The sequence below is a fragment of the Camelina sativa genome, chromosome 5 (assembly GCF_030686135.1).
Source record: "Camelina sativa cultivar CO46 ecotype springtype chromosome 5, ASM3068613v1".
Classification (NCBI taxonomy): Eukaryota; Viridiplantae; Streptophyta; class Magnoliopsida; order Brassicales; family Brassicaceae; genus Camelina; species Camelina sativa.
This window is the reverse complement of record NC_141884.1, coordinates 182,292-207,748: the sequence shown is the minus strand read 5'-3', so window position 1 is coordinate 207,748 and position 25,457 is coordinate 182,292. Positions and strand designations below refer to the sequence as shown.

General features: G+C 39.0%; 8 protein-coding genes, 1 long non-coding RNA gene and 1 pseudogene across 12 annotated transcripts; 5 read left to right on the top strand and 5 right to left on the bottom strand.

The window, feature by feature from the left end:
- Nucleotides 1-103: 103 nt before the first annotated feature.
- On the top strand, nt 104-2,751 carry LOC104784535 (caffeoylshikimate esterase-like). The gene is made up of 8 exons (XM_010509566.3): nt 104-329; nt 454-547; nt 649-681; nt 1,345-1,491; nt 1,594-1,724; nt 1,822-1,959; nt 2,052-2,150; nt 2,235-2,751. The coding sequence occupies exons 1-8, from the start codon at nt 267-269 to the stop codon at nt 2,622-2,624; spliced, it is 1,095 nt and encodes a 364-aa protein (XP_010507868.1). The 5' UTR covers nt 104-266; the 3' UTR covers nt 2,625-2,751.
- Nucleotides 2,752-2,830: 79 nt separating this feature from the next.
- On the top strand, nt 2,831-4,279 carry LOC104784534 (uncharacterized). Of its 2 annotated transcripts, none has more exons than XM_010509565.3 (5): nt 2,831-3,018; nt 3,125-3,149; nt 3,502-3,576; nt 3,792-3,896; nt 3,987-4,279. In XM_010509565.3, exons 1-5 carry the CDS (start codon nt 3,014-3,016, stop codon nt 4,101-4,103), a joined length of 327 nt encoding a protein of 108 aa, XP_010507867.1. In that variant the 5' UTR covers nt 2,831-3,013; the 3' UTR covers nt 4,104-4,279. The 2 variants fall into 2 exon arrangements, with proteins under 2 accessions (XP_010507867.1, XP_010507866.1); XM_010509564.3 differs by having other exon boundaries at nt 2,862-3,018; nt 3,499-3,576.
- A 47-nt stretch (nt 4,280-4,326) lies between these two features.
- LOC104784533 (UDP-glucuronic acid decarboxylase 4) lies at nt 4,327-7,180 on the bottom strand. Its single transcript, XM_010509563.3, has 5 exons — nt 6,157-7,180; nt 5,687-5,850; nt 5,500-5,574; nt 4,844-4,936; nt 4,327-4,748 (listed from the first exon to the last, which is right to left on the bottom strand). The coding sequence occupies exons 1-5, from the start codon at nt 6,911-6,913 to the stop codon at nt 4,521-4,523; spliced, it is 1,317 nt and encodes a 438-aa protein (XP_010507865.1). The 5' UTR covers nt 6,914-7,180; the 3' UTR covers nt 4,327-4,520.
- Nucleotides 7,181-9,388: 2,208 nt separating this feature from the next.
- On the bottom strand, nt 9,389-10,581 carry LOC104784532 (pectinesterase inhibitor 6 pseudogene; annotated as a pseudogene). The gene has a single exon (XR_015558101.1). The product of XR_015558101.1 is annotated as a pectinesterase inhibitor 6 pseudogene (transcript).
- A 549-nt stretch (nt 10,582-11,130) lies between these two features.
- On the bottom strand, nt 11,131-16,816 carry LOC104788718 (DExH-box ATP-dependent RNA helicase DExH8). 2 transcript variants are annotated; one of them, XM_087451687.1, is made up of 14 exons: nt 16,528-16,816; nt 15,972-16,149; nt 15,627-15,800; nt 15,321-15,468; nt 14,901-15,209; nt 14,360-14,506; nt 14,110-14,290; nt 13,466-13,743; nt 13,259-13,375; nt 13,033-13,177; nt 12,613-12,881; nt 12,270-12,464; nt 11,670-12,203; nt 11,131-11,578 (listed from the first exon to the last, which is right to left on the bottom strand). In XM_087451687.1, the coding sequence occupies exons 1-14, from the start codon at nt 16,685-16,687 to the stop codon at nt 11,378-11,380; spliced, it is 3,036 nt and encodes a 1,011-aa protein (XP_087307813.1). In that variant the 5' UTR covers nt 16,688-16,816; the 3' UTR covers nt 11,131-11,377. The 2 variants fall into 2 exon arrangements, with proteins under 2 accessions (XP_087307813.1, XP_087307814.1); XM_087451688.1 differs by lacking the exons at nt 15,972-16,149; nt 16,528-16,816 and having other exon boundaries at nt 15,321-15,524; nt 15,627-15,762.
- On the top strand, nt 11,181-12,623 carry LOC147943117 (uncharacterized). The gene is made up of 2 exons (XR_015558100.1): nt 11,181-11,320; nt 11,406-12,623. It is a non-coding gene; the product is annotated as an uncharacterized LOC147943117 (long non-coding RNA).
- Nucleotides 16,817-17,214: 398 nt separating the features above from the next.
- On the top strand, nt 17,215-18,276 carry LOC104784531 (NADH dehydrogenase [ubiquinone] iron-sulfur protein 5-B). Its single transcript, XM_087451690.1, has 2 exons — nt 17,215-17,405; nt 17,957-18,276. The coding sequence occupies exons 1-2, from the start codon at nt 17,256-17,258 to the stop codon at nt 18,056-18,058; spliced, it is 252 nt and encodes an 83-aa protein (XP_087307816.1). The 5' UTR covers nt 17,215-17,255; the 3' UTR covers nt 18,059-18,276.
- A 196-nt stretch (nt 18,277-18,472) lies between these two features.
- LOC104784530 (E3 ubiquitin-protein ligase RFI2-like) lies at nt 18,473-20,836 on the bottom strand. Its single transcript, XM_087451689.1, has 6 exons — nt 20,347-20,836; nt 19,813-19,985; nt 19,611-19,666; nt 19,478-19,506; nt 19,084-19,384; nt 18,473-18,995 (listed from the first exon to the last, which is right to left on the bottom strand). Exons 1-6 carry the CDS (start codon nt 20,543-20,545, stop codon nt 18,635-18,637), a joined length of 1,119 nt encoding a protein of 372 aa, XP_087307815.1. The 5' UTR covers nt 20,546-20,836; the 3' UTR covers nt 18,473-18,634.
- Nucleotides 20,837-21,182: 346 nt separating this feature from the next.
- Nucleotides 21,183-22,399, bottom strand: LOC104784528 (universal stress protein PHOS34). Its single transcript, XM_010509559.3, has 4 exons — nt 22,004-22,399; nt 21,815-21,909; nt 21,427-21,548; nt 21,183-21,332 (listed from the first exon to the last, which is right to left on the bottom strand). Exons 1-4 carry the CDS (start codon nt 22,188-22,190, stop codon nt 21,245-21,247), a joined length of 492 nt encoding a protein of 163 aa, XP_010507861.1. The 5' UTR covers nt 22,191-22,399; the 3' UTR covers nt 21,183-21,244.
- Nucleotides 22,400-22,467: 68 nt separating this feature from the next.
- On the top strand, nt 22,468-25,016 carry LOC104784527 (autophagy-related protein 18a). Its single transcript, XM_010509558.3, has 4 exons — nt 22,468-23,517; nt 24,223-24,430; nt 24,527-24,653; nt 24,758-25,016. The coding sequence occupies exons 1-4, from the start codon at nt 22,774-22,776 to the stop codon at nt 24,846-24,848; spliced, it is 1,170 nt and encodes a 389-aa protein (XP_010507860.1). The 5' UTR covers nt 22,468-22,773; the 3' UTR covers nt 24,849-25,016.
- Nucleotides 25,017-25,457: the final 441 nt, after the last annotated feature.

The window sequence follows — 25,457 nt, the reverse complement described above, 5'->3', positions numbered from 1 at the left end:
AGAGAGGCTTTATATTGACTTTATGAGAGTAGGTTACATACATCATTTGTCGATTTGTCTCGCCAAATTGATGATGGGTCTCTAACTCATACGCTCACAGTGACGTCAATTAAACAAATAATGAGTAAACGTTTTTTTAGCTTTTTTTTTTTTTCATTCAATTAAAGAAGAAAAAATAGTGTCACTCTCGGATCTCTTTATAAATTGGTGACACCGCCCTCAAAATCCCCCAACCTTCGTTGTCTCTCTCTCTCTCTCAAATCTCAATGTCGCTCCAGTCATGTCAATCGCAGAGAAACGTGAAGTCGTCAGAATTCCATTACCACGAGGTTCTCTCTCTTTCTTTTTCTCGGTTCCTCACAGATTCACTCTCAGTAGTAGTAGTTTAACAACATGAGAGCGTGATAGATACATGAATGCAATATATATGTATAATTCTGTTGGATGAGACAGGAATACATAAGAAATGCGAGAGGTGTTGAGTTGTTCGCTTGTAGATGGATCCCTTCATCTTCTTCTCCCAAAGCTCTCGTTTTCCTCTGCCATGGTATATATTTTTTCAAGTATTTCCTACTTATTCGAGCCACCTTTCATTACAGATTTTTCATTTAATCCCGTGGGATCTTTTTTTTTGTTGTTTTTGTGCAGGTTACGGTATGGAGTGTAGCGACTTCATGAAAGGTATTTATTTCCCTTCTTCTTCCTTCCAATATTATTATGTCTGATACACACGCATACGTACACGCTTAATCACATCAAACCAGTCTCCATTTTCTTAGCAAGCTTCTATTAGTTCTCTGAGAGAGGTTACGCAAATGACGTGTGTATAAACTGTTGCAAATCTTCAATTTATGTTTGGGATTTGATGAAAAAAAATAAAATCATTTGTTTATCACTGCAAATATATTTTACTATTATTTACATTTGATGGTATATTATAGACATATGGAGTGTATTGATTAGTAGCAGATCATGATAAATCTTCATCTTAAATTCAGTGTGGACCTTAGAACTATTCAACATTTATGTCTGTATAGTAATACTTCTTAAATGCCTCCTGAACTGCAAAGACATGTAGAGTGTTAGGACCGGGTAGGTCAACAAGTCTTACTTTTTTAGATTGGTTGGTTGGTTTGGTTGGAGAGGGACCGTAGACAATTTAATTTGAATTTATATCTTTTTTTAGTGGGGGGTCTCTCCTCGGTAAGCGTGTGTGTAAATTCATCTCTATCAAATTAAATTACCTTCTGTCTAATGAATGGCTTGGTGGTTGAGAAAATTTATTCTATCAGCTGAGGTCTGATCTCAAACTAAAATGAATAGTACATGTTTTTTTGTTTCTAGAATGCGGAATCAGACTGGCTTCAGCCGGATACGCTGTTTTCGGTTTGGACTATGAAGGTCATGGCAGGTCCATGGGATCTCGCTGCTACATCAAGAAGTTTGAGAACGTTGTCAATGATTGCTACGACTACTACACCTCTATTTGTGGTATAAACATTCACACACTGTATACACATAACTATAAGACTAGAAGAAGAGATTTTATCTATCAACCCCAAGTTATGACTGTTTACACTCTATATGCGTCAGCGCAAGAGGAGTACATGGAGAAAGGCAGATTCTTGTATGGAGAATCCATGGGAGGTGCAGTCACCCTATTGCTTCACAAAAAAGATCCTTCGTTTTGGAACGGCGCCATTCTTGTTGCTCCAATGTGTAAGGTAATAAAAACCCGCAACTTTGTTAGATTGTAAAGAGTCTCAGGGAGAGAAAAATATTGAAAGGGAGATGTATAATTGTTTATGTATGAATATGCAGATATCCGAAAAGGTGAAGCCACACCCGGTGGTGATTAGTGTGTTAACTAGAGTTGAAGAAATCATACCGAAATGGAAAATAGTTCCAACAAAAAACGTGATCGACGCTGCTTTCAAGGACCTGGTCAAGCGAGAAGAGGTCTGTTGTATTATAGTATATATGTGGAGCTGTAACCATCTAAAAATCAGTTGTTTGTTCTATACATAGTTTGGTGTGTGTGAAAAATGCAGGTAAGGAACAACAAGCTGATATATCAAGAAAAGCCGAGGCTTAAAACAGCACTTGAGATGCTCAGGACAAGCATGAACCTGGAAGACACTCTCCACGAGGTTCATGTCGATCTCTTCATTACATATCTAAATTCTTGATCCCATGATTATTAATCAAGACAAGATGTGATTGGACTTTTGCAGATAACGATGCCTTTCTTTGTATTACACGGAGAAGCAGATACAGTGACGGATCCAGAGATAAGCAAAGCATTGTACGAGAAAGCTAGCACAAGGGACAAGACACTCAAGTTGTATCCAGGGATGTGGCACGCTCTCACGTCAGGTGAGCCTGACTGTAACGTTGACCTCGTTTTTGCTGACATCATCACATGGCTCGATCTTCGAACCGCTGACCCAGACTCTCTCACTGTCACTCCTATACGAGTGACTACCACCACGACTACGAGCATCCAGAGGGTTCCGGTTAAAGGAGTTAGTAACAACACTCGATGGAGGCTTAAACGTCCCTACTTGAATCTCCTTTGTGGTTTGAACCGCCGTGCCCGTCTGGTTAAAATTAGCAAGGAATAAAAAACAAGAAATTTGTGTAAAAGAAAAGAGTGAGATATGATCATTTCGTACGATGGTTTATTATGTCTATCACTATCACATACATTAAAAGGTTTGCAATAAAAACATTTGTGTGTGTGTTTTGGTATTTCCTTGGTGAAAAAGCTTATAATAATATAAAAAGCCCATAAATAGAAAAGGCCCAACAAGATGAAAAGGCCTCTAACTTAATAATATTGTACCGCCGGCCCGACAAGTAGTTTCGAGTTTCGAGTTCTTCTTCCTGATTGAGAGAGAGAGATCTGTGGGAAACGAAAGCGAGATTCTAAGCAGGTGAAAGCAAAAACCCTAATTTCTTCGATCTCCCTCCTAGTGTGGTTTTGGTCGAGAAGAAGTCGCGGTAAAACAATATGAGGTATCTTTCTCTCTGTCTCGCTGGTTCTAAGCATCGTCTCCGTTTTTTTTCTTTTCTTTTTAATGGAACTGAATTTGACACTGCGTTTTCTCTTGATTCGTCGCAGTAAGCCAATGGAGGAGGATACCAATGTAAGCTTTCTTCTCGATACTGCTTTTTATCGATTATCAATAAGCTTCGGCTCGCTGTCATAAACCCTAAATTCATCTACTGTTTCCCTATTCCCGCAATCGCCTTACTCGTTAGTGCTTGAGTTCTTGCTAAACCCGTGTCACTATAGATTGAGTTTATTTTTGTTCCGCTCAGCGATTTAGTTGGTGTTTAGTGTAGAGAATTGTTTGTTTGTTTGTTTGTTTTCATCTCTTATTTCGATTTGTTACTGTTATAATTTACATCGTCTTACCTGGTGGTACTCTTAGGGTTTGTTGTATTATCTCCTCATATGTATGTTACTCCTAGTCATAATGCTTGATTACTTAGCAGGGCAAGACCGAGGAAGAGGAGTTCAACACTGGGCCACTCTCTGTTCTTATGATGAGCGTGAAGAACAACACTCAGGTATATTATTATATTAGAGATCTCTAGGAGGAGAGGGGTATTGAGAGCTTCTGCTTCATTAGACACATGTATAGATAGTGTTGTACTAAGTGGTTAGATGTTTTTGAACTTCTTTTAGTAACAACACCTTGTTTATAAGCCAGATGTTAGACAATAAATGTGTATGAGGAGTGGTTGAAATGGGAGCTTCTTAACGAGCTCGAGTTTATGTTCAGGTGTTGATCAATTGCCGTAACAACAGGAAACTTCTTGGGCGAGTGAGGGCATTTGACAGACATTGCAACATGGTTCTTGAAAATGTCCGAGAGATGTGGACTGAGGTAAACAAATTCTCTCTTGAAATCACTTTTGTCTATTTTTTGAAACAAACTTGTGTGCGTGCCTCTCAATTGAACCTCGTTTTTGTTTAGGTTCCGAAAACTGGAAAAGGCAAGAAGAAGGCACTTCCGGTCAACAGAGATCGTTTTATAAGCAAGATGTTTCTACGTGGAGATTCAGTCATTATCGTCCTTAGGAATCCAAAGTGAGCAAAAAGAGAGAGAGAGAGATGGAGAGAGACTTAAGAGGCATGTATGTTACTTTGTTTGTGCTGAAAGTGATAAATTCTTGTAGGTAGTAGTAGTATCTTTAAGTTCAAACACTTATGAGTCTCTTTTTCGTTTATGTCCAACTTGACAAGATCTTTTAAGAGGTTTGTCCCGAATTCTCATTTGTGGTCAGTTTACCTGTTCGCATGTCCAAAGCACCAGATGACCAGACTAAAGTAATATAGCATTATATAAAAAAAAAAAAAAGAATAAAGTTTAACATTGGTGTGAGGTCCAATCTCCACTACATTGCCGCGAATGGCAAAATGGAAATCAAAATTAAAAACAAAAAACAAAACGAAAAGAAACGAGGCTCTCCTCTCCCGTCTGTCTTCTAGAGGCAAAGCGGGCTACAAATTACTCTGTTGATGATGAGGTGGTGGAAGAATCCTGCTTTTGGTCGCCAAAGACACGTTGACGGAAATCTTTGACCATAAGTGGGAGTCCTTGGCGTAGAGCCACCTTTGGTTCCCAACCAAGAAGCTCTTTGGCCTTTGTGATGTCTGGTTTTCTCTTGTGTGGGTCGTCCTCTGTGTTTGGTCTAAACTCTATCTTTGCGTTCGGGTCAATGGTCTCTTGAACCACCTGTACATCACCAATTCGCTCATTAGGGTCAGATGCCTTTACTTTAGGAAATCATATCATATATTATATATGTCTAAGAAGAGAAAAGGGTGAACCTTAGCGAGCTCGAGCATGGTAAATTCACCAGGGTTACCAAGGTTGAATGGACCGACATGTTCTCCCTCCATCAGCCTCATCAGACCCTCCACCTATAATTTTCACATTCAAGCTCATCAGTAGACAAAAAAGAATAAACAACAATGCAAGGTAATGGAGAGACAAAAAGAAAGGACAATGTGATAATGGTATCAGAGAGATCTGTTTTTGGTCCCATGGTATTGATTGAAACCCATCCATCCCTAGAGTTGATGTGACATTGTATACAACTTAAGCCTTTTTACTGTGGCCTCAGGTAATTATTCATTTTCATCTCAAGTTAGTGAATCTCGGTCACAAATCAATAATATCCGCCAAATTGTAGATAACAAAATATGCAAGTGGTTTTGACTTCACTATCGAAACTCCAAAGATCATTTTCTCTACCACTTATTGTATGTACCGACTATATATCTTTGAACATTATCAGGATAGACTGTTTTACCATGCCAAAACTGAAGTATACCCCACGAAAGTAACAATTGAATAACAAAAAGATGATGTTATCTTGGCAAAATTTGAAGCAGTAGTAGGGTCTACATGTTTGAATTGAACTTTTCCATGCTTTTATCTAATCATCATTAAGTTTAAGAGGGAAAAGTAAAAGGAGTTTTACCAGATCAGAGACAAACTGGAAACTCCTTGTCTGCTTACCGTCACCATAAACAGTCAATGGCTCTTTTCTTAAGGCCTACACAATCATCATTACTTAATTAATTAACTACTAAAATCATTGATTGATTCGTTTTATTTAAGCTTTACCAAATAATTAAAAAAAAAAAAAAAAAAAGAAACCAACGGACCTGGGCAACAAAGTTGCTAACGACACGACCGTCATCGATACACATCCTTGGGCCATAAGTATTGAAGATACGGGCAATCCTAACCTCAACATTAGCACCTCTGTGGTAATCCATGGTCAAAGTCTCCGCCGTACGTTTCCCTTCGTCGTAACAACTCCGAACACCTGTTCCCAATTTGCCATCATCACAATTCACACACACATTTTGAAAAAGAGAGGACTACAAACGTCAATACAAAAAAAATTAGGTGGATGGAAATGTTCCATGCGGATAGGGACACACGTTTCAGAGCCGTACGATATAACGGAGCCCACTAGTTTACTGTTCAAAATTGGTTTTGAACAGATCTGACCGGAGCAGAAGAGCGTATATAATAATATCTGCTAACGTGCGCTTTATAACACACAGACAAAATGAAATTAAATAAAATAAAATAAAAAAGAGAGAGCCGATGAAGAAGAGAATAATACCGATGGGATTAACGTTGCCCCAGTAAGTCTCAACCTGAGGATGCTGAAGAGGATCTCCGTAGACCTCACTGGTACTGGTGAGTAAGAATCTAGCACCAACTCGCTTGGCTAGACCCAACATGTTGAGCGTACCGACGACATTAGTCTTAATAGTCTTGACCGGATTGAATTTGTAATGGACAGGTGAGGCAGGGCACGCCAGATGATAGATCTGATCAACCTCAAGGAGGATCGGCTCTACGACGTCGTGACGGATAAGCTCGAAATTGGGGTTACTGAAATGGTGCATCACGTTCTCTTTCCTCCCTGTGAAGAAATTGTCAACGACGATCACGTTATCTCCTCTTGCGATTAACCGGTCAACCAGGTGAGACCCGACGAAACCGGCTCCACCGGTTACTACGACTCTTAGCACTTTGCGTTTTAGACCTAGAGGGATTTTGCCACCCGCCAATCCGATCCGGCTCGTGTACTCGATTGTTGGCTGATACGATCGCATTCCGTATCCGGCGAGAGGATCGGCGTTTTCGTAAGGGATGGGTTGGATTGGGGATGATGATGATTTGGAGAAGAGTGTGAAGGCTAACGTGGCGATTGCGATGCCGACGAGAACGAAGACGAGTCTCTGTTCTCGGAGCATGTAACGGATCGGACGAATCGCTACGAACCACGGCTTAATCGGTCTTGGATAGTAAGACTCCGCTTCTTCTCGTTGTTCAATCTCCTCGTGACGCCGGTTTGTCAGCTCTGACGCCATCTTCTTCTTCTTCTTTCTTCTTCTTTCCTCGATTGAAATCAAATCAGGAATCAGCGTTCGGGTAAAGAGATCGAAGGAGAGAGAGATAAATAAGATCAGAGAGGAGAGAAGTGATCGGAGAGTGTTTCCGAGTCGAACTCGCCGGAGACTGAGTCTACCTTTTTTTTATTTTAGACGGGAGAGAGTGTTTGAGGGGATATTTCTGTATTTAAGTAGAAAGAGATGTTTTAGTAAATTAGCCCTCCTTCTTCACAGTTAATTACGGCTAAATGCCCCTTCCCTTGGCTTCTTTTTTTTTTAACCTTTTTCTTCTCTCTCTCTCTCTTTAAGGCGTTTTATTTTCAGATTTGAAAAGTAAACAAACGGATTCTTCCAAAAAACGGACACTGATTTAATTCTCTTTTCTTTGACCAATTACAGTTTTCTTTTTCCTTTAAAAACAAATAATTGTTGTCTTTTATTACACAAACTTTAATGATTTGTTTCAAAATCAATGAATTTAATTAAATAACTTTTGATTTTTTTTTTTTAAAATTTTGGCAACTACTCACATTATTCTTTGCATTTGTTTTTCTTATATATATCTAGATTTTTTGGCACAAATTAATTACTACTACTCCATATACTATACTACTAATTTTTTGTATTCATTGTCATTAAAAACAAATGAATTAAGTTGTCTTTAAATTTATGAATTGGAAACTGTAGACAATACTAACACATAGTAAGAAAATATGCAACGAGATATTATTATTATTATTTAAGTCTATGAATTAGTATTATAGTCTTATAGAGTTAATAATAATAAAGCAGTAGTATGGTTTAAGAAAGTCAATAAGCGCCTAATTTGTCTCACGCAAAGCTAAATTTGATGACAACTTTGAGTGATTTCAACGTTCTTTTATTTAGTATTTATTTTCTTTCTTAATTTTTTTTGTTTGCCACCATTAGTTATACTATTATTCACCTAACATAAGCAATATACACATTTAACATTTATGAAATATTCTCGTACTAAAACGTTTACTGAATAATGTAACGGCAAATGCTACAATAACAGGAGTAAATAAAAGAATAATGTTGTGTTTTGGTATTAAAGAGAACATAATTTCCATTTATTTATGAGTAATATATATAGTCTAATACTCCGCTAAACCCTTTTTCAAAAAAAAAGACGAATTTATAGTTCCATAATTCTTAGTATAATTTACTTTAAGATTGTTTAAAGTTAGTAAACGCAAAAGAAGGGAGAAAAGTGAGACAGGAAAAAACAACAAAGGAAATGACAAAAGTGACCACGGCGACGACGAGAGAGAGAGAGGAGGAGGGTCGCACGCACGTCAGGGAAAGGGGGGGCACTAAACTACTTGGTCATGAAGCAACGTTGAGTCAGGTAACGCCACATGTACATCTATTATTTCCCACGTTTTCTGCACTCTCCATTTTCGATCGAGCCAAACAACGCTTACTTCTAGATATTATTATTAGTATTTTTTTCCTTTAGTTTAGTTTTTGTTATCTGAATAAACTCTTTACTAGTACTAGTAGTTATTATTAGAGTATGTGCAATGTACGTCTTAATTATTATTCTTGAATACGCTTTCATTGAACTCACTTGCTTACAATTGCATCCCCTAATAAGTTAAGAATCCCAACAAACTAGCTAGTATTAATTATAGTACACTACAGTACTATTTTTTTTGTCACACGACTCACGTACATTTCTACTGCAATCATTACCCAACACACATACTGTATATGTAATCATCATTTAGAAAAACATCCGATAATCATCAATTTCTAATTCAGTACATTATACGAAGGAGACAACTACGTACGTCATGAACTTGCCGGTTTTAGTGTGTTTTGTCCTTTCTCTCGTTTCTAAAAAAATAAAAAATAACATTATTTTCATAACCATCTCGGGCTTTAATTGTATGGTTGATAAGATAATTTGATAAATTTGTTCGAGGCATCTTGGGCTAAATGTAGGCCTACGTATATAAACTATCAAAACCCGTTAATTTTACATTTGGGCTTATATAAGCCCATATTGATTAACGTTAGACAGTAGAGTTTTTATTCGCCTCAATAATTGAAATTTTTTGTGATGTTCACATTCTTATTCTATTACAATAGTAGTAGTAGTATTCCTCAAATTTATTGAACACTGCTAAAATAAAAATTTCCAAATGCTATTTCTCAATGATTTTTATAAAAGGGAAAAAAAACAAATGTAATGAATATATATACATTCGTATCCTTACAATTATTTATTGTGGTTGTGGAATGAAGAAAATAAACTTGTGCAATAAATAAATAACAAAGCATTAAATATAATGTTCCTGAATATAAACTTGTCACCAAACTTAGGGACTGACAACAACAACAACAACAACAAAAATTAGTTCGATACAATTTTTTAGAAAAAAAAGAAGAAGAAGAGACATTTGCAGAAGAGTAATAAATAATATAAACCGAGGCCAAATGGAAATTCAATTAACTTTTATGAAATCATAAATTCATGATAATTTGTGTGGATCATATTAATTATATATATATAATCACAATATGTTTGTATGATTTGTTGTATAAAGTTCTAATGAAGTAATAAATAGAGGAGTAGATTACAAGCCATCGTAAGAAAGCTTGTTGAGGAGAGCGAGCGCGTTGCTGCATAATTGCATACACTTGGTAGCCTTCCTCCTAACCATCCTGACCGTCCATGATCTGCTCGACGTCTCTTCAAACCCATCGAGACACGTGTCATCATCCGTGAGCGCTGCGCTCAGCCACGTTGCGAGATCGCTCATCTGCCGCTGAAACTCGTCGGCGTTCAGTGTCCGGAGAACGGCGAGTGACTTGTACAGATTGTCCAGTGAGTCCACGAAAAGCTCACGGCAGTCCGACAGCGCGATCCTCTCGCGTTCGTCCGCCGCTGAACCCTTCGTTTTGAGCAGGATTCTCAAGATCCGTTTCGTGTCAGTTATCGTCACCGCCACGCTAGCTCGCGTCCACTTGCTCGTCTTGTTTCTCGCCACGACTGCAAACGGCCATAGCGTTCGGACGCAGAGCTGCTGGTACTGCGTTACGCTGCACGCGTTTCTTACGTATGTGCTGTACCGCGTTACGCTGTCCTCTGTGTTGTTCCTAGTACCGGAGGCTAACGACGGATTTGGGCTTACTGCAATAACAAGAAGAAGAATAAGAAGAAGAGTAAACGTGATAGATGAAGAAGTCATCTTCTTAAATTTTCGATCCAAACGCTACTTTTTATGAAATTGGGACGATGTTTTAGTAGATACAGAGGGAGAGATGGAGAGATCTTATATATACACACGAAGACTAAGGAGCCTATGTCTATGTGAGTAACATTTAACCTTTTTAAAATTAGGACGTGAAAATTAAGTTTATGAGTAGTAGTAGTAGTATATCAGGCGGTTCGTTCTCTTGTAGTAATCATTACAAGCGGTTAAGCGTTATATCGATGGTATGTTTATTTAATTAGCCATCTATGCTATTGCTATGGTGTTTGTTTTGAATTCTGTTTTTTTCTTTCTTTTACTATTTTTAGTAAAGGTGTAACTACCACTACCTCCTAAAAAACTAGATACATGCATGTGTAACAAAATTATTTATGGGAGTATAAATTTTAATACTGTTTCGTAAAACAATAAGAGGACCCTAGCATGAATAGTTGTTATTTTCTAAACTGTGATGATTGAATATACGAGGTGCTAACCAAAAGAGGGTTGCCGAGGAAGCAAGATAAATAAATGTGAGAAGCAATAATGAAAGTTAAAAAAAAAAAAAAAAAAAAAGAGAGTATCTAAAGTCACTTGGAGTTGGTAATTCTTTAAGCTTAATTTTGATCCCTTAATCATTTAATGTTTATGAATTTGATTATTGTTTTTCTTTAAGCAAGAGGAAAATTTACAAGATACTATTATTGGAACGTGGAGACGTGGATTTCATTTTTTACAATAATAGCGTACCTGGTGGGTCTAAATCATTTCATTCAATACCCAAGAAAAAAGGACCGGTTACAATATCATTATCTTAACCGGTTGATTCACATTTATTATGATGTGTGTTTGCATTAAAAACGAATGAGGCCAGTGATGTTAACCCAAATTCAGGACCTAACCACATTTTTTTACGTGCGTTACTACTGGTATAAAAAACATCATCAGGGTTAGTTATGAGTCTGGTTCAAATAAGCCAATATGACATCAGATAGAAATAGAATAGTAGAGATCGTTAATTAGTACCTATCACAAGAATTGAAAGGTCTAAACATGGTTATGGCCATTCACATCATCGCGTTCGTGATGAGACTCTAGAGGAGATCTAGGATATAAAAAAGGCGATTAAAACCTATGATGACTATATAGACAGAGACCAAAGGTATAGTTTTTTTTTTTTTTTTTTTTTTTGTCTCTTCTTCCTTTTTAACCTAAGAGATCATTTGTTGTGAATAAGAGAGGTGCAGTCACCAAACTGGGTGTCAGTAGGCGGATGGAGATCAAAGACATAAGAGGTTGGTCTGGAGACTTGCATAGGCTTCTGGATGGTTAATGTCTCTGGCAATTCACCAAAGATTATTGAGTTATGTGGGAAAGACTCTCCAAGGAAGAAGAAGCTGTCTCTGGCTACTTTCTCAACCTTCAAAAACAAAAAAATGCTCAGAAAAACATGAATGGAGTAGATAAATAAACAATGAAAGAGTTGATGCAACAAGACTTTTCATTTTTACCTGTAAGAGTGAGAATCTGACGTTGTTCATTGTGAGAATTACTCGGACTTCGTAAAGATTATCACCGAGTATTCTGATCGCCATGTACTCGAAGAAATTCTGCAGAATAGTTTTCTGTTTCTCAGGAGTTTCAGCGTAGCTTTCTGGATTAAAGAACCACAGCACGCATTTCACTTCCTTCCACGGGATTGGGTTCTCCCCTCCTGCTTTTGAGATGATGGTCTGGTAGGGATGATTCAGACCCCAGAAGATTCTTGTGTCGGCAAGTGATGAATCACAAAACAGCGTCTCTGATGTAGATGATGTGGAGAGTATCTTCCAGGACGGATACCTATTGGCTATACTTGATGTGAAATGCATGTCAGAGTCATCAAACACAAGGATACACCCCTCAGAAGAAGTTGGAAACAAATCCAGCAGAGGCGATGTGGAAGAGTCATCTCCTTCTGGAAGGCATTGGGGAGGGGGAGAGTATGATTTTGTCCGTCTTTGCATGACATGTGAATACAAACACGAGTCTCCATATCGACACCCCTGCAAAACCGAAAAATCAGCACAGACACTAAAGATAACCCCAACTAGAATGGTAACGCAATGCACCTGCAATGACGCGAAAAATTTGCAGGCTGGTCTTGTTGACTGAAGAATATGACTGAACGTGCACTGGTCACCACGGTTGCAAAATCCATTCAGGAAATATACACAGACTGGGGCCTCTCCATTCTCAATGTAATCCTCAGGTTCGATTGCTCCATGGTCATTATCAGATTCAGATGGTGTGCCCTGAGTTCTTATCTATGGCAGATGGAAACAGTAAAACATCAATATGCTGTAAAGAAGAAACATTGTTTCCAGCTCTCCCACTCTTATCATTGAAAAATTGAAGATTGAAAAGCATGTACGCCAATACTAGATACACGAGACAAGGTTGGCAAATGAATACCTCTTTGATTATGCTGGCCATTGTTTTTGCAATAGCATTAGCTTGGAATGCGTTAGGAGGAACAAACGGCACCGATACACATTTTCTTACTTCAGGAGGTGATTGATTGTTATCTTCCTCCTCAGAGTGTAGATATATACCTTCACTGGGTTGGCACTCAATATAGCATGTGTGATCAAATTCATTTGGATTGTAATAGGTTGTTAGAGAATCAGAAGAACTGATGAATTGAGGTCTGAAACGATGAAATGAGCCAAGTATATCTTCATCTGTAAAACAGGCAAAATTTAAGTTAAAGGTTAGAAGAAAATGAAGAAGCTAAAACGGGCTATTACCACGTTTAGGTGTCTCTAAAATTGTTTTTTCATGAGTAAAATGGGAAAGCCATAAAAAAGAATCGAAGAAGTGCCATGAACTTACTCATCTCAGACACATGATGGAAAGATGAAGGGATAATATTGTGGAGATCACACCATTCTTGTTCCATCTCAGAAAACTTCAACTTGGGATCTTTGTCTTTCTCTTTTGACAGAAGTTGTTTCAAGTTTTCAAGACGATGCTTGTCCTTCAAGGAGAGAAACATTGGTAAGATCATCAAGAATAGAAGCTGGTATCCTTGGGAATATGGCAAAACTATTTTATTTACCTTAAAGACACGCTGCCAAAACTGAAAAGCACAAAAGTTTGCCATGAGTACCACCTCCCTCCGCCCAACAGAAATGGTCTTGCTACCACCAAAATAGTGGTCAACATACTCTAGAAACTGTAAAAGAAGACATAGGGATAGTAGATGATTAAGATCATGATCTAAAAGAGGTGCAGAACTGCAGATAAATCCATCAATAGGACATACCAGTGAATCATCTCCAAAAGGATGACTGATAGGAAGCGGTTGGGTATCCATCAGGACACCTAACAGAATCCCTTCTCTTAGCATTCCCATTTCACCAAACTTGACGACCAGAATAGATGCATCAAAGGACAATGGGAAGCTAGCAAGCAACCGTCCATAAAATGTGGGCTCGTAACGACCCCTAGGCGATTTCTGCAATGCTCGTATGCTTAATAGCATACTTAATGCATCATCAATGACATCTGGCTCTGGTGGATCCATAGCTTTTGCCAGCAACGCTAAGATATAGAAAAGAATTACACTCAATTCAACTGACGGAGTCTGATTAGCCAGACGCAAAAACATTTTGGATACTATCTTTTAGATTCTATCTATTCTATTTCTAAAGCAAACATGCACTCACTCTTTACGAATAACGAAATGAATATTTCCACCATTAGCTTCATCTAAGGTACCTCATTGTTAACTATATCTACAGAGCAGTCTTACACCAGACATGAACATATAATAGGAACTCATGTGAAAGGTACTTATGCAGTAGCGTAAGATCTAGCTAAACTGACTATCCTTATTACCTAACCCAAGTTTGACATCGTCTACTTAAAAGAAGTCAAGCATTGTCTAAACAATTCTAACATTATTACCATTTGCGTCATTAATGGCTCTGGATTCTGTGCAGCAAATATGGAGAACTTGTTGTCTCAATGACAGCTTAAGTATAGCCGGGGGCTCATGTTCTTCAAGCTTGTTAAAAAATGCACTCGGCACCAGGCGATACACCTCACCATCACATGTTCGACCTGTCCTCCCTCTACGTTGCTCAGCCTATAACTCCACAAAAGAAACATTTAGGACATCCATTTTTCTTCCATAAATGGTGAATTCCAGCAATACCTGAGATTTAGAGACCCAAACAAGTTGAACTGCGTCTCTTTTTCTGAGTCCATCCCAGAACACTTGCAGAGACCGGCACGAGTCAATGACATACGCTACTTTGGGTATTGTTACCGAAGATTCCGCAATATTTGTAGCCAATATTACCTGAAAACAGTAATTTGGAAAGTTTATATAACTATGAAATCATTGAAGTCACAAAATGATAGTTGCAACTCATTGCATCATTACGAGTTTGATGTCTCCCCAATAATATGAAAAGTCCTCTAGTCTAAAACGAACAACAACGTGTTCAATTTTAGGGAAGCTGAGATGGAAGGTACAAATTTATCATCTCATCAACTACTGAAAAATACACCAGTCAATTAACCCATATGGTCAACAAAAAGCTGTCGGAACACACAAGCAATTCAACACCCTACACTTGTAAACATATATTCTCTAGTTATTTATACTTCAGTTGGGTTCCTCTCACCAGTAGGACACAAAATTAATGCACAACTCTCAAGGAAGAAGAAACATGGAAAGTTAAAAGAGAAACCTTGCGGCGGGATCTGCATATCTTCATAGCTGCCAAGGCTTTCTCCGTGTCAATGCTTCGGTGCAATATGTGAACCTCAAAAGATGCGTGGAAAGGTTTCAATTGATACCATTGCTGCTCAAGTGAGTAGTATGTTGGAAGGAAAACCAAAATACTCTTCTCAATGTCTGGTTCCTTTTCATGGATATATAAGATGAGATCATGAATAAGATTCTGCAGTTCAGGTTTGATTTCAGTATCAGCTGAAGAAGGACTTGGACCAGGACAGTAAGCTGACAAATCAGTACTGACACCAAGCAATCCTGCAACCTGTTACACGAACCATGTCACATTTAATTAGCTTGGAAAGACTTGCGGTCAAAAAAAGAAGAAATTAATTAGATAGTCTCATAAAGAGCAACAAATCTCAAAAAACATAACCTGCTCAAGATATAATACTCTCCTCTGGAAGATTTTTCTTTGGTCAGGGCTAGGAATAGCAACTACTTCAACGCGTTCACCCCTGCCGAGTTCTTTAAAGTAGTCTCTGTACCGTGTTATATCAGCAGTTGCAGACATCAAGACCACCCTGTAAAAAGATCACATCACCGCGACCTCTCAATACAAACGTTGTAGGTAATAACACTGTTGAATCGGAATAGTATAAAACATCAGCGAAGACAAGCACGTGGAATAGTTTAAGAACCAGTAAAAGAAGTACATAATGTTAAGGAAAAGGGTAATAACCTGAGGTCGTTGTTCTTCATGAGAAACTGCTTAACACAGACAAGAACAAGATCGGACTCCACAGATCTTTCATGGACTTCATCAAGAATGATAACCTTGTACTTGAGTGCATTCAAGCCCTTGTCTAGCATTTCATCCAACAGAACTCCAGCAGTTTTGAAGAGAATTTTCGACCTGCAGTGCATGCAACAAGAAGAGAATAATTGCACAAAAGTCATCAATAAGGGAAGAAAAAAGCGAAATATAATCAGACTGCATTTATCCGGAAAACTATAGAAGAAACATAAAAGGAGGTACTGTTGTATAAAATGGGTACGTAGAAGATGAAGAAAATGATATAGTTACCCTTCGGTCAAAATCTTAGAATGGCCAATGTGGTAACCAATTTCACCACCTAAATCAGAGTTGCGAGATTTAGCAACCATCTTAGCAACAGCTACAACCGCAAACCTCCGTGGCTGTGTACACAAAATGGGAGCCATGTTTGCTTCCAGAAGGAACTGTGGGACTTGTGAACTCTTCCCTGAAACAAACAAAGAAGGACAAAGTAACCAACCACACTGAGGCTAAGATGAATAGGAAATCCAGTTTAAAGGCGCAGGGAAGCTAAATATGGCCCTAGTTGTTTTTACTAATTCCGATTTTATACGTAAGACACAAACGAATCAAATGAAACAACCAAAATATTCAAAACCTTGTGTGATACATAAAAAAAAAAAAACCCTATGAGAAAGAAAATAAAGAAATAGAAACCCTAAGAGCACACAGAGTATTTCTATAGAAAAAAAAAAACAAAGAGAAACGCAGATAAAGAAACTCGTCTCCGAGCAAAGGGAACAGAACAGAGTATATAAAGAGAAGAAGAATAAGAGAAACAACAAGGCAAAGGAGAGGCACGTACCGCATCCAGGATCGCCGACGATGAGAGTGACACGATTCTCGAGGATTTTCTCGACGATTCTCTTCTTCATCGCCATAATCGGAAGCGAGGCGAAGTTAGGGGAAGGCAGAGGTAAGGATTCCGAAGAGGAAGAAGACGAAGTCGGTGAAGAAACCGCCATTGTTGTCGTACGGAAAAAAAAAACTCGACTGCTCTCTCTCTCTCTCTCTCTCTTGTAGGCTGGGCTGGGCAGCAGAGAGGCTAGTCTCTCTGGTATGACTAGTAGTACTGTCAATCACCTCCGTCTCTCGAGTCTCGACGCTTTCAGTGGGTTTTTTGGGGGAGCGATGATTCGGTGCGACGCGCATACGGTAAGCTTTATGTAGAAAGCGTAGATCTCTCAATTCTGATTCGTTGAGTATAGTCTGACTAGTCAAACGTGTGCGGGTGTATGGTGCTTTCACGCACACTGGAGAGCTTGCCACGAATCATTTGGGTCCCACTAAGGAAGGGGGCGTATAAAACATGGGCAAAAAAAAGTACCGCCAATGAAAAAAATGAATTGAAAAAAAGGAAAAAGAGACTTTGAATTAAAATGGGCCGCTAAATAATAGCCCAACACTAACTGAAAGTCCATTAAGGGGATGGATGGATGGATGGATCGGGTGACCCGAACCGAACCGTATTCGTTGAAGTTTGACGAAAACATTTCTTTCTTTCTGTTGGGAGGAAATTGGGAGGGGACAAAAATGGCGTCGGGATGGGGAATCACAGGAAACAAAGGGAGATGCTACGATTTCTGGATGGATTTCAGTGAATGTATGTCTCATTGCAGAGAGCCCAAAGATTGTACTCTTCTCCGTGAAGATTACCTCGAGTGTCTCCACCATTCCAAAGAGGTACCCCCTCCCGGGGCGATTCCTTTTTCTCCGTTTCTAGATCAGTCTGATTCATTCTTATGTCTAGATCCCATGCTTGGCAAATCCTAGATCAGGTCGAACCATCATTTTGGGAAACGCGTTGGTTTCTTTTGAATTTTAGATGCATCTGTGTCTGCAAATTCGTTCCTTAATACCTCTAATTCATTGACATTGATTGTTTCCTCTTGGTTCTGTAACTTACCCAACTCACCTCCGAGTTATTATGAGTAAGTAACAAACTAGTCTCTAGATTACGATTCTTATCAGAAGCCTCTGCTGCTTGTCTTCTTCTTTGTTTAAATCTACTGTGTATGTATATAAGATTAGTCATTTCTCGAATTAAAAAAGGCCAATCTCTTCTCTTTTGATGCTACTGTTTCTGTAATTACACGGCTCCCTTATTAATATACTGTATTACTAGAAGCAATACAGTAGTGCTGCTTCCTTTACTTGGTATGAAGATGCAGTGAGCATATTTTTAACTAGTAGGTCGGTGTGGTTCATAATGTGTTATGATGCACCTGTTGCAGTTTCAAAGAAGGAACAGGATATACAAGGAGGAGCAGCGTAAACTAAGAGCAGCTTCCAGGAAAGGTGAAGATGCCGGGGATGGGACTCATACCCATCACTAGTCAATGATCCTCATCCATATATGCTTTTTCATTCGATTCCGGAGAAGAATTAATAAGGTTCATGGGAAGATTTGTATCTTGTTCAATACAGAATCTCAAAACGCTTTCATTATTGTTTTACAGTTTGCAACTTATCCAATGATGTTTAAAGGTTCATGGGAAGATTTTGTATCTTGTTTTTCCAAACAAAATCTCAGATCGCTTTGATTGTTTTTTCAGTTTGTCCAATGGTGTTCTGCTTTCTTTTGAAATTAATATTCTCAACAACTTTGAGTTGCAACACACCTCCCTTAAGACATATACTCTTTTCACCTGAATTATGTGGAACATTCTTCAGCTTCCCTCCGGAACGAGGGTTAACTTAACTTCCTGAATTTTGGCAAGATTCTTGTGTGTAATTAGTAACAACAACGATTCTTGGAAAGCTCACAATGTACATTGGAAACCAGTTATAGTTACATCATAAACAAGTTTTGATCCATCAAACAAGTCCCCAGTTTTCTTTTATACATTGTTCATAAGCCTGATAGAATTCTTCCAGGCGACTTCAGAGTTCAGACACAACAACATCTGATCTCAGTAGTGTCTCGGCCATAAGCTAGAGATTGCGCGGTGATTCGAAGGGACAGGGAAATGTGGAAACCAATCTCTCTCCCAACCATGAAATTGATCGGTTTCTGGTTCAAGGTGTCCACCTGATGAGCTTGGTGGTGGATAAACAAAGAATCCAACGTTCTGATCCGGCATCGGTGGCGGTGGTGGTGGTAATCCCCTTCTTGACACAGAGATGAGAGGCGATGCGAGAGTGGGACCATTGGCGGCATGATGTTGCCTCGGATGATTAAAAACATGATGATGTTGTGTATGAAGGTGTTCGCGCATTTGGTTGCTACTTCCTTGGTGACTGTTAATTGCTGGTGAGGTTCTTTGATTAGACCTACATTGCCCAAAATCAACCAAAAAAAGTATATTGTAAACCACTCTGCAAAAAGTTTGAGAGCAATATGGAGTTCAAAATAACTAACCGGTGACTAAAAAGAAATGGGTGTGGGTAAGATATGCCACGTGCTGCTGAAGAGTCATTTTCACCATCAACGACCTGAGAACCGGGTAGAGAAAACGATGGGGAATGATGATGATGATGATGATGATGATGATACTGGGGAGCAACAGCAAGCTGGTGAAAGTGATCGTTAGGGTGGCTGATCCAGGAGGGATGATCATCAGTGTTGTTGTTGTTCTCGCTAGTTCTCGGTCCCGGTCCAACGTAAGCAAGATAGGAATGATTGACAGCAGCGGCGTGGTGTCCATGGAAATCATTATGATCTAAGGAAAGAGAAATGCTTTCTGATATTATCAACAGTTTCCTAGACATAATGAAAATGATCATATAGAGAGATCAATCGGCGTCTGACTTACATGTTGTAGTGGTAGCAGGTTCCAGTTCCCTGAAACACACAGCAAACAAAAAGTCAAATCAAGCTGCCTTAACATAGCAAAGAGAGGTAATATAAAAAAAAAAAAAAAAATCATGGGAAAGGTGTAGGCTTACTCGAAAGAACCTGCTTGAGCGAGTTCACCAAACGGGCACCAATGGACCCGATATTGCTGCAAACACAACTTTAGGGTAAACGATCTCACATAGTCGAGAGAATCAACAATGGATGGTATGATGATATTAAAGCACAGTTGTCATGTACACGAAAAGAAAACACAATTGCAGCACAGCAGAAAGGAGTGAGCATTATAATTACCATTTCGGGATAAGTTAAACCATACAAGTCTTCTTCAGGGATCCAATCTTCCAAGGAAAAGTCAGGAAGCGGGCGAGTAGAGCCATTAGCATACAACCACTGACCCTTTTCGACATTACGACAGTTAGGGCATTGCATGGCTCCTTTCATGTTAAAAGCAGATCCAATGCAATCTTCAAAAAAGAAAGTAGCAAGCAAAATTCAGCAGCCCACAACAAAACACAAAAAAATTACATCTCTAAGAAGAGAAGAAAGCGGTTCACAAGATGAAAGTACTAAACACAATTGTCAGAACACGATATGGACATCATATTACCGGATCATCATCAAATCAGAGCAAGGGGAGAGCTTTTTAAATACTTTTTGGAATCCCTCTGTATATATATAGATGTTGTGTCTCATATTCATTGGGTTATCTCTATCGTCAAAGTCAAGCATTTTAGAGAGAATTGAACAAAAAGATCCTAACAAGAAATAGCTAAGCAACCATGGATTCATCAGATCATTAGGCATTGAGAGGTGGAAGGGAAATACCCAAATGGAAAAGGTGACCACATTGGAGTTTAGCCTTGGATCTGGTACCATCGTCGAGCACCAATTCGAGGCAAATCGAGCATGAGACTTCGACACGAGTTGGAGAACCATCCTCATCGTTCCCGCGTTTTCCACCGTCCGATTGGTCACCAATTATTATGCGATCATCACCGCAACCCAAATCTGTAGCTCCGGCCATAGCTCACCACCAGTAACACAAATCCTCCCCTCACAACGAAAATCTCGTTTTCAAAAAAAAAAAAAAATGTCAAACAAAAATCAATTGAGAAATTATTCTCCTTCGCTCTCTCTCTCTCTTTCTCTTTCTCGCCCGATGGGGTCTTTCTTACAAATCTATCCTTTGCTTTCTCGTCCGACCTGTTTTAAAGATGACGTGGTTCATAACCGGACAACAATAAGACATTGGACTCTCCTTTTCTTTTTTTTTTTTCTTTTCTACTACTGTGTGTGTTTGTGGATAATTTTATTTAATTTTAGTTTAATTCGGATTTCAGATATATATCATATTATCCAACCATACCATCCCATTCATCTGATGAAACCAACAACATTCATCCAATAACCAAACTAATTTGTTCACTTTTTAAAAACAGCATTCGGTTTCTTCTCTCTTTAGTTCGTTCAATTGCTTTCTTCTGTGGTCTAGTCTCTCAGAGTGTTTTCCACACCGATTTGCAGACAATGTACGTTTTTTTCTTTTGGTAATTTATTGAACTTTTAGAAGAATACCAAAAGAAGGTAATAAACACCACAAATACTGATATTGTCTTGAATTGTTTTACATCAAGCTGGCTATAAGATTATTTCACTTGTAATTCTGAATGATAGAGACTTTGCTTTGACTGATAAAGAAAAGAAGGGAGTTTTAGCTAGCTTTTCAAGCCTTGATCTTAGGCTTCTTCACGATCATGACCGAGCAATGAGCGTGATGAGCACAGTAGTCGCTCGTGCTCCCGAGTACCGCCCTGCCCCCCAACCAAGACAAATTAATATATTGTTTGATGATTAAGGCTATATATAACAAGTAATTAAGGATGAGAAATTATATATAAACGGTACCTCTTGATAGCTCCATAACCATGGCTGCCAACAACAAGAATAGAAGCATGGTGTTTATCTACAACTTCGCATAGGATATTCCTTGCATCACCTTCGAATACTTCGATCACCGCCCCATGAACCTGCACACCAAACCCTATAACGTTTCAGAAACTCATAAGAGAAGCCTAGTACTAGTACTCTAGTAGTGAGCTTCATTGAAGCTTTCGAATGTTCTTGTAGAGGTTGATATTACCAATAAACCTCATAATCTTATAAGACAGTCCAATTATACATATCAATATGTGAGAAGATGATAAGTCCAAGAAATACACTACAAAGTACCAAAATTCACTAGCTAACGATCAAGATAAGAGAGAGAGAGAGTCATCAAGAAGAGAGAGCGTACCGATTTGGACTGACAGATTGATTTGGCTTTGTCGACAACCTTAGCAGCCGTGTGCTTCAAATCGGCATCAACATAAGGCACAACCTCCGCAGTTCCTAATTAAATATACATATATATATAAATGTCATGCCGAAATTAAAAAAAAAAAAAGAGAAGGAACGAAGAGGGGGGTTGAAGAAAGAGGCGTACCGGGACCAGCGAGACCAACGGCGGAGACGGCGTTAGGTTTAGCGTGGACGATGAAGAGCTTGAAGGGGTAATTGGGAGCGTAAGGAACGAAGAAGCGATCGAGCGTCCACTCCAAGGCGTAAATGCTCTGCTCGCTGTCGTCAACTCCCACGACCATCACCGATTTCTCATCTCCGGTGGCCATCATCCTAGACGCGCTCTTGATTGCTGTAGTGACCTCGAGAAAAGCCTAGAGAGACTAGCGACGAATCCTCCAAAGTTTTGCAACTGAGAACAAAAAAAAATACTGCTAAAAAAAAGAAAAGAAGAAGAGGAATACGATACTTTGATTTGATGACGTGGTAGGTCCTCCTCGTTCCTAGCTACTTTAATTAGTGTAAATTGCAAAAAAGAATCGAATATTTTCTGCTGCTTTGTCACCACTACCCAAAGTTTTAATAGGAGTAATAATACCCACAGATTTTAAATAAAAGATCCACTTAATTATATACAAATTGTTTTACTTCTATTTTATTACTTAAGGATATATGGTAATCTGATGACAATAATGGTCTAGTTGTGAAATAATTGAAGTTTCATAGGTTAGTAGTAGTATTAATTAATGGGTTTGGTTAACTGTTTAATAAGTTGTGTAGGGGGGTAAAAACATTATTATTGATTTCAGTTTGGGGTAAAAAAAAAAATCACGCAGGGACGGACGGACGTGAAGCAAAAAGCGACAAAACCCTCTCTAAATCAGAAATATCTCCGGAATCTTCACCATAGAGTCCATGGCCACCGTCTCCGCTTCCCCTTGGCCAGCGGACTCGACTCCCACCACTTCAGATGCTTCTTTCTCCCCCTTGCCTCTGCCCTCTGAGGATTCCAATCCCACTTCACCACCTTCTTCCTTGCTCCACCTCTCCTTTAACCAGGACCACGGTTGCTTCGCCGTCGGCACCGATTCCGGCTTCCGTGTCTTCAATTGTGATCCCTTCACCGAGATTTTCCGGCGTGATTTTGATGATCGTGGCGGTGGTGGTGTTTCCGTTGTGGAGATGCTTTTCAGAAGCAACATATTGGCTTTGGTTGGTGGTCCTTATCCTCCAAATAAGGTCATGATTTGGGATGATGACCTCAACCGATGCATCGGAGAACTCTCTTTCAGGTCTCATGTTCGTTCTGTTCGCCTTCGGAGGGATCGGCTTGTTGTCGTTCTCGACCTCAAGGTTTTTGTCTACAACTTCGCCGACCTCAAGCTGTTGCACCAGATCGAAACCGTTGCAAACCCCAAGGGTCTCTGCTCTGTTTCTCAGGGAGCTGCTTCAATGCTCTTGGTTTGCCTAGGTTTGCAAAAGGGCCAAGTTCGCCTCGAGCATTACTCGCCTTATAAGACGACTAAGTTCATCATGGCTCATGACTCCAGCATTGCTTGCTTTGCCCTCACTCAGGACGGCCACTTTTTGGCTACCGCTAGTTCCAAGGGTACTCTCCTTCGGGTCTTCAATACTGCTGATGCCACCTTGTTGCAAGAGGTACTTACTCTTTTCACCTGAAAGCCTTGGCCTTTTGCATTTCAATTTTTGTGAAAATTCTAATACTACCTACCAATACCATAGCTCACTGCACTCTAAGAACCTCCTTGCTCTATTTAGCTGTTTAGGCTAAGCAAACCCTTTTAACTAAGATTTTCTGATTTTAAGAAGAATCTCTTCTGTAGAGTGCAGTGTGATGATTTCCTAAACACAACTAGTTTTGAGTTCGTATTGAACCTGTTTGTATTCGGCACATTATAGCGTTCTTCACTGTTATCTGTTGAATTTTGCCAAACTATAGATCTCAGCAGCTCTATCTGCACCACTTTTAACCTCAAAACCTCCCATTTAGATGTTGCTATGAATATAATCCTGAGACTGAGTGATGTCAATGATAAGGAAAACTTTATAGATCGTTAATGAATCATCACTCCCCAAGAGTCTTATGTATTACTACTTACTATCTGTGACTAAGCAACCCTGTTGTTTTTCCCCATAGAGTTTACTGTCTGTCTTTAAAATTTGCATATTTCTTGTGACTGTAGTCACCCTTTTTTCACATAGGTAGTTCTCATAAGAAAATGTGTAGCATTCAATCTAACATTCCTCATTTATTTGATTCGTAGCTTGTAATAATGAATCCACTAGTTTCTCACCCGTCTCTCTTAGTTTGGAGATGATAACTGTTTGCTGTGATGTATGCAGGTTAGAAGAGGTGTAGATAGAGCTGACATTTATAGTTTGGCCTTCTCGTCAAATGCCCAATGGTTAGCTGTCTCAAGTGACAAAGGAACTGTTCATGTTTTCGGTCTGAAAACCAACTCCGGATCTCAAGTGAAGGACACATCCCGAATGGCACCTGATGCAACTCACTCTGCTTGGGCACCGTCAACATCTCTATCATTACTCAGAGGTACATACCCTAAAAACCCCAAACGAGTTTCTCAGTAGCATTTTGAGACGTCATGCATCGTCATAATGAAACCTTGCTATTTTCCCACATATATAGGTGTGTTGCCAAAGTATTTCAGCTCGGAGTGGTCAGTTGCTCAGTTCCGGTTGGTTGAAGGAACTCAATACGTAGTGGCATTCGGACACGAGAAGAACACTGTGGTGATTATTGGGATGGATGGGAGGTAAAAGCGAACCAAAACCAAAACCTTTATTTATATATAAGTCCAACTCGGATCAGCAATTTGTTTGATTATTGTTGGGGTGTTGATTATTATTGTTGTTGCAGCTTCTACAAATGCAAGTATGATCCAGTGGACGGTGGAGAGATGTATCAGCTAGAGCATCACAACTGTGTGAAGCCGGCTTCTGTTTTCTGAAAGACATGATCATTCTTGTTGTGTCTCTCAGGTTAACGTATGTGGTTGCCGGTTTAGGTATGGAATGGTTAAATCTCGAAGCAGCAAGAGGGTAGATGTATGTATGTAAATGGTCAACCACTAATCACACTTATTGATTAAAATTAAATTAACTTTAGATCTCAACCAGCTAATTTGCTTTCCTTACAAAATTCAATCCCTTGTCTTTTTCTGCAAAAAAAATATCAGCAACCTTTATTTGATCCCTCCTCCTATGTAGAAAACAAAACAAAATATTTGAAATATCTTAAGAAACCATAATAGAGAGGTAAAATAGGATTAAAATGTAAGTTGAATGCAAAATCGGATGAAAGTAGGATTCTTGTGTTGAGGAATTTTGAAATGAGAAGATGGTCAAAAGGTGTGGGTTACACAAACTCACTCTGATTTATAAAAAAAAAAAAAAGAAGACCGGATTCGTCGCTAAATTGTCCTTTAATGTTTAAGATAACAAAGTATAATAAATAATACGATAACAATACACGTTCACACGTCAAAAAGTTTGGAAGAGTCTTCTCAAAATATTCGTTTCTACGAGAGGTTAGACTTTTATTAGTATTATTTTCATTT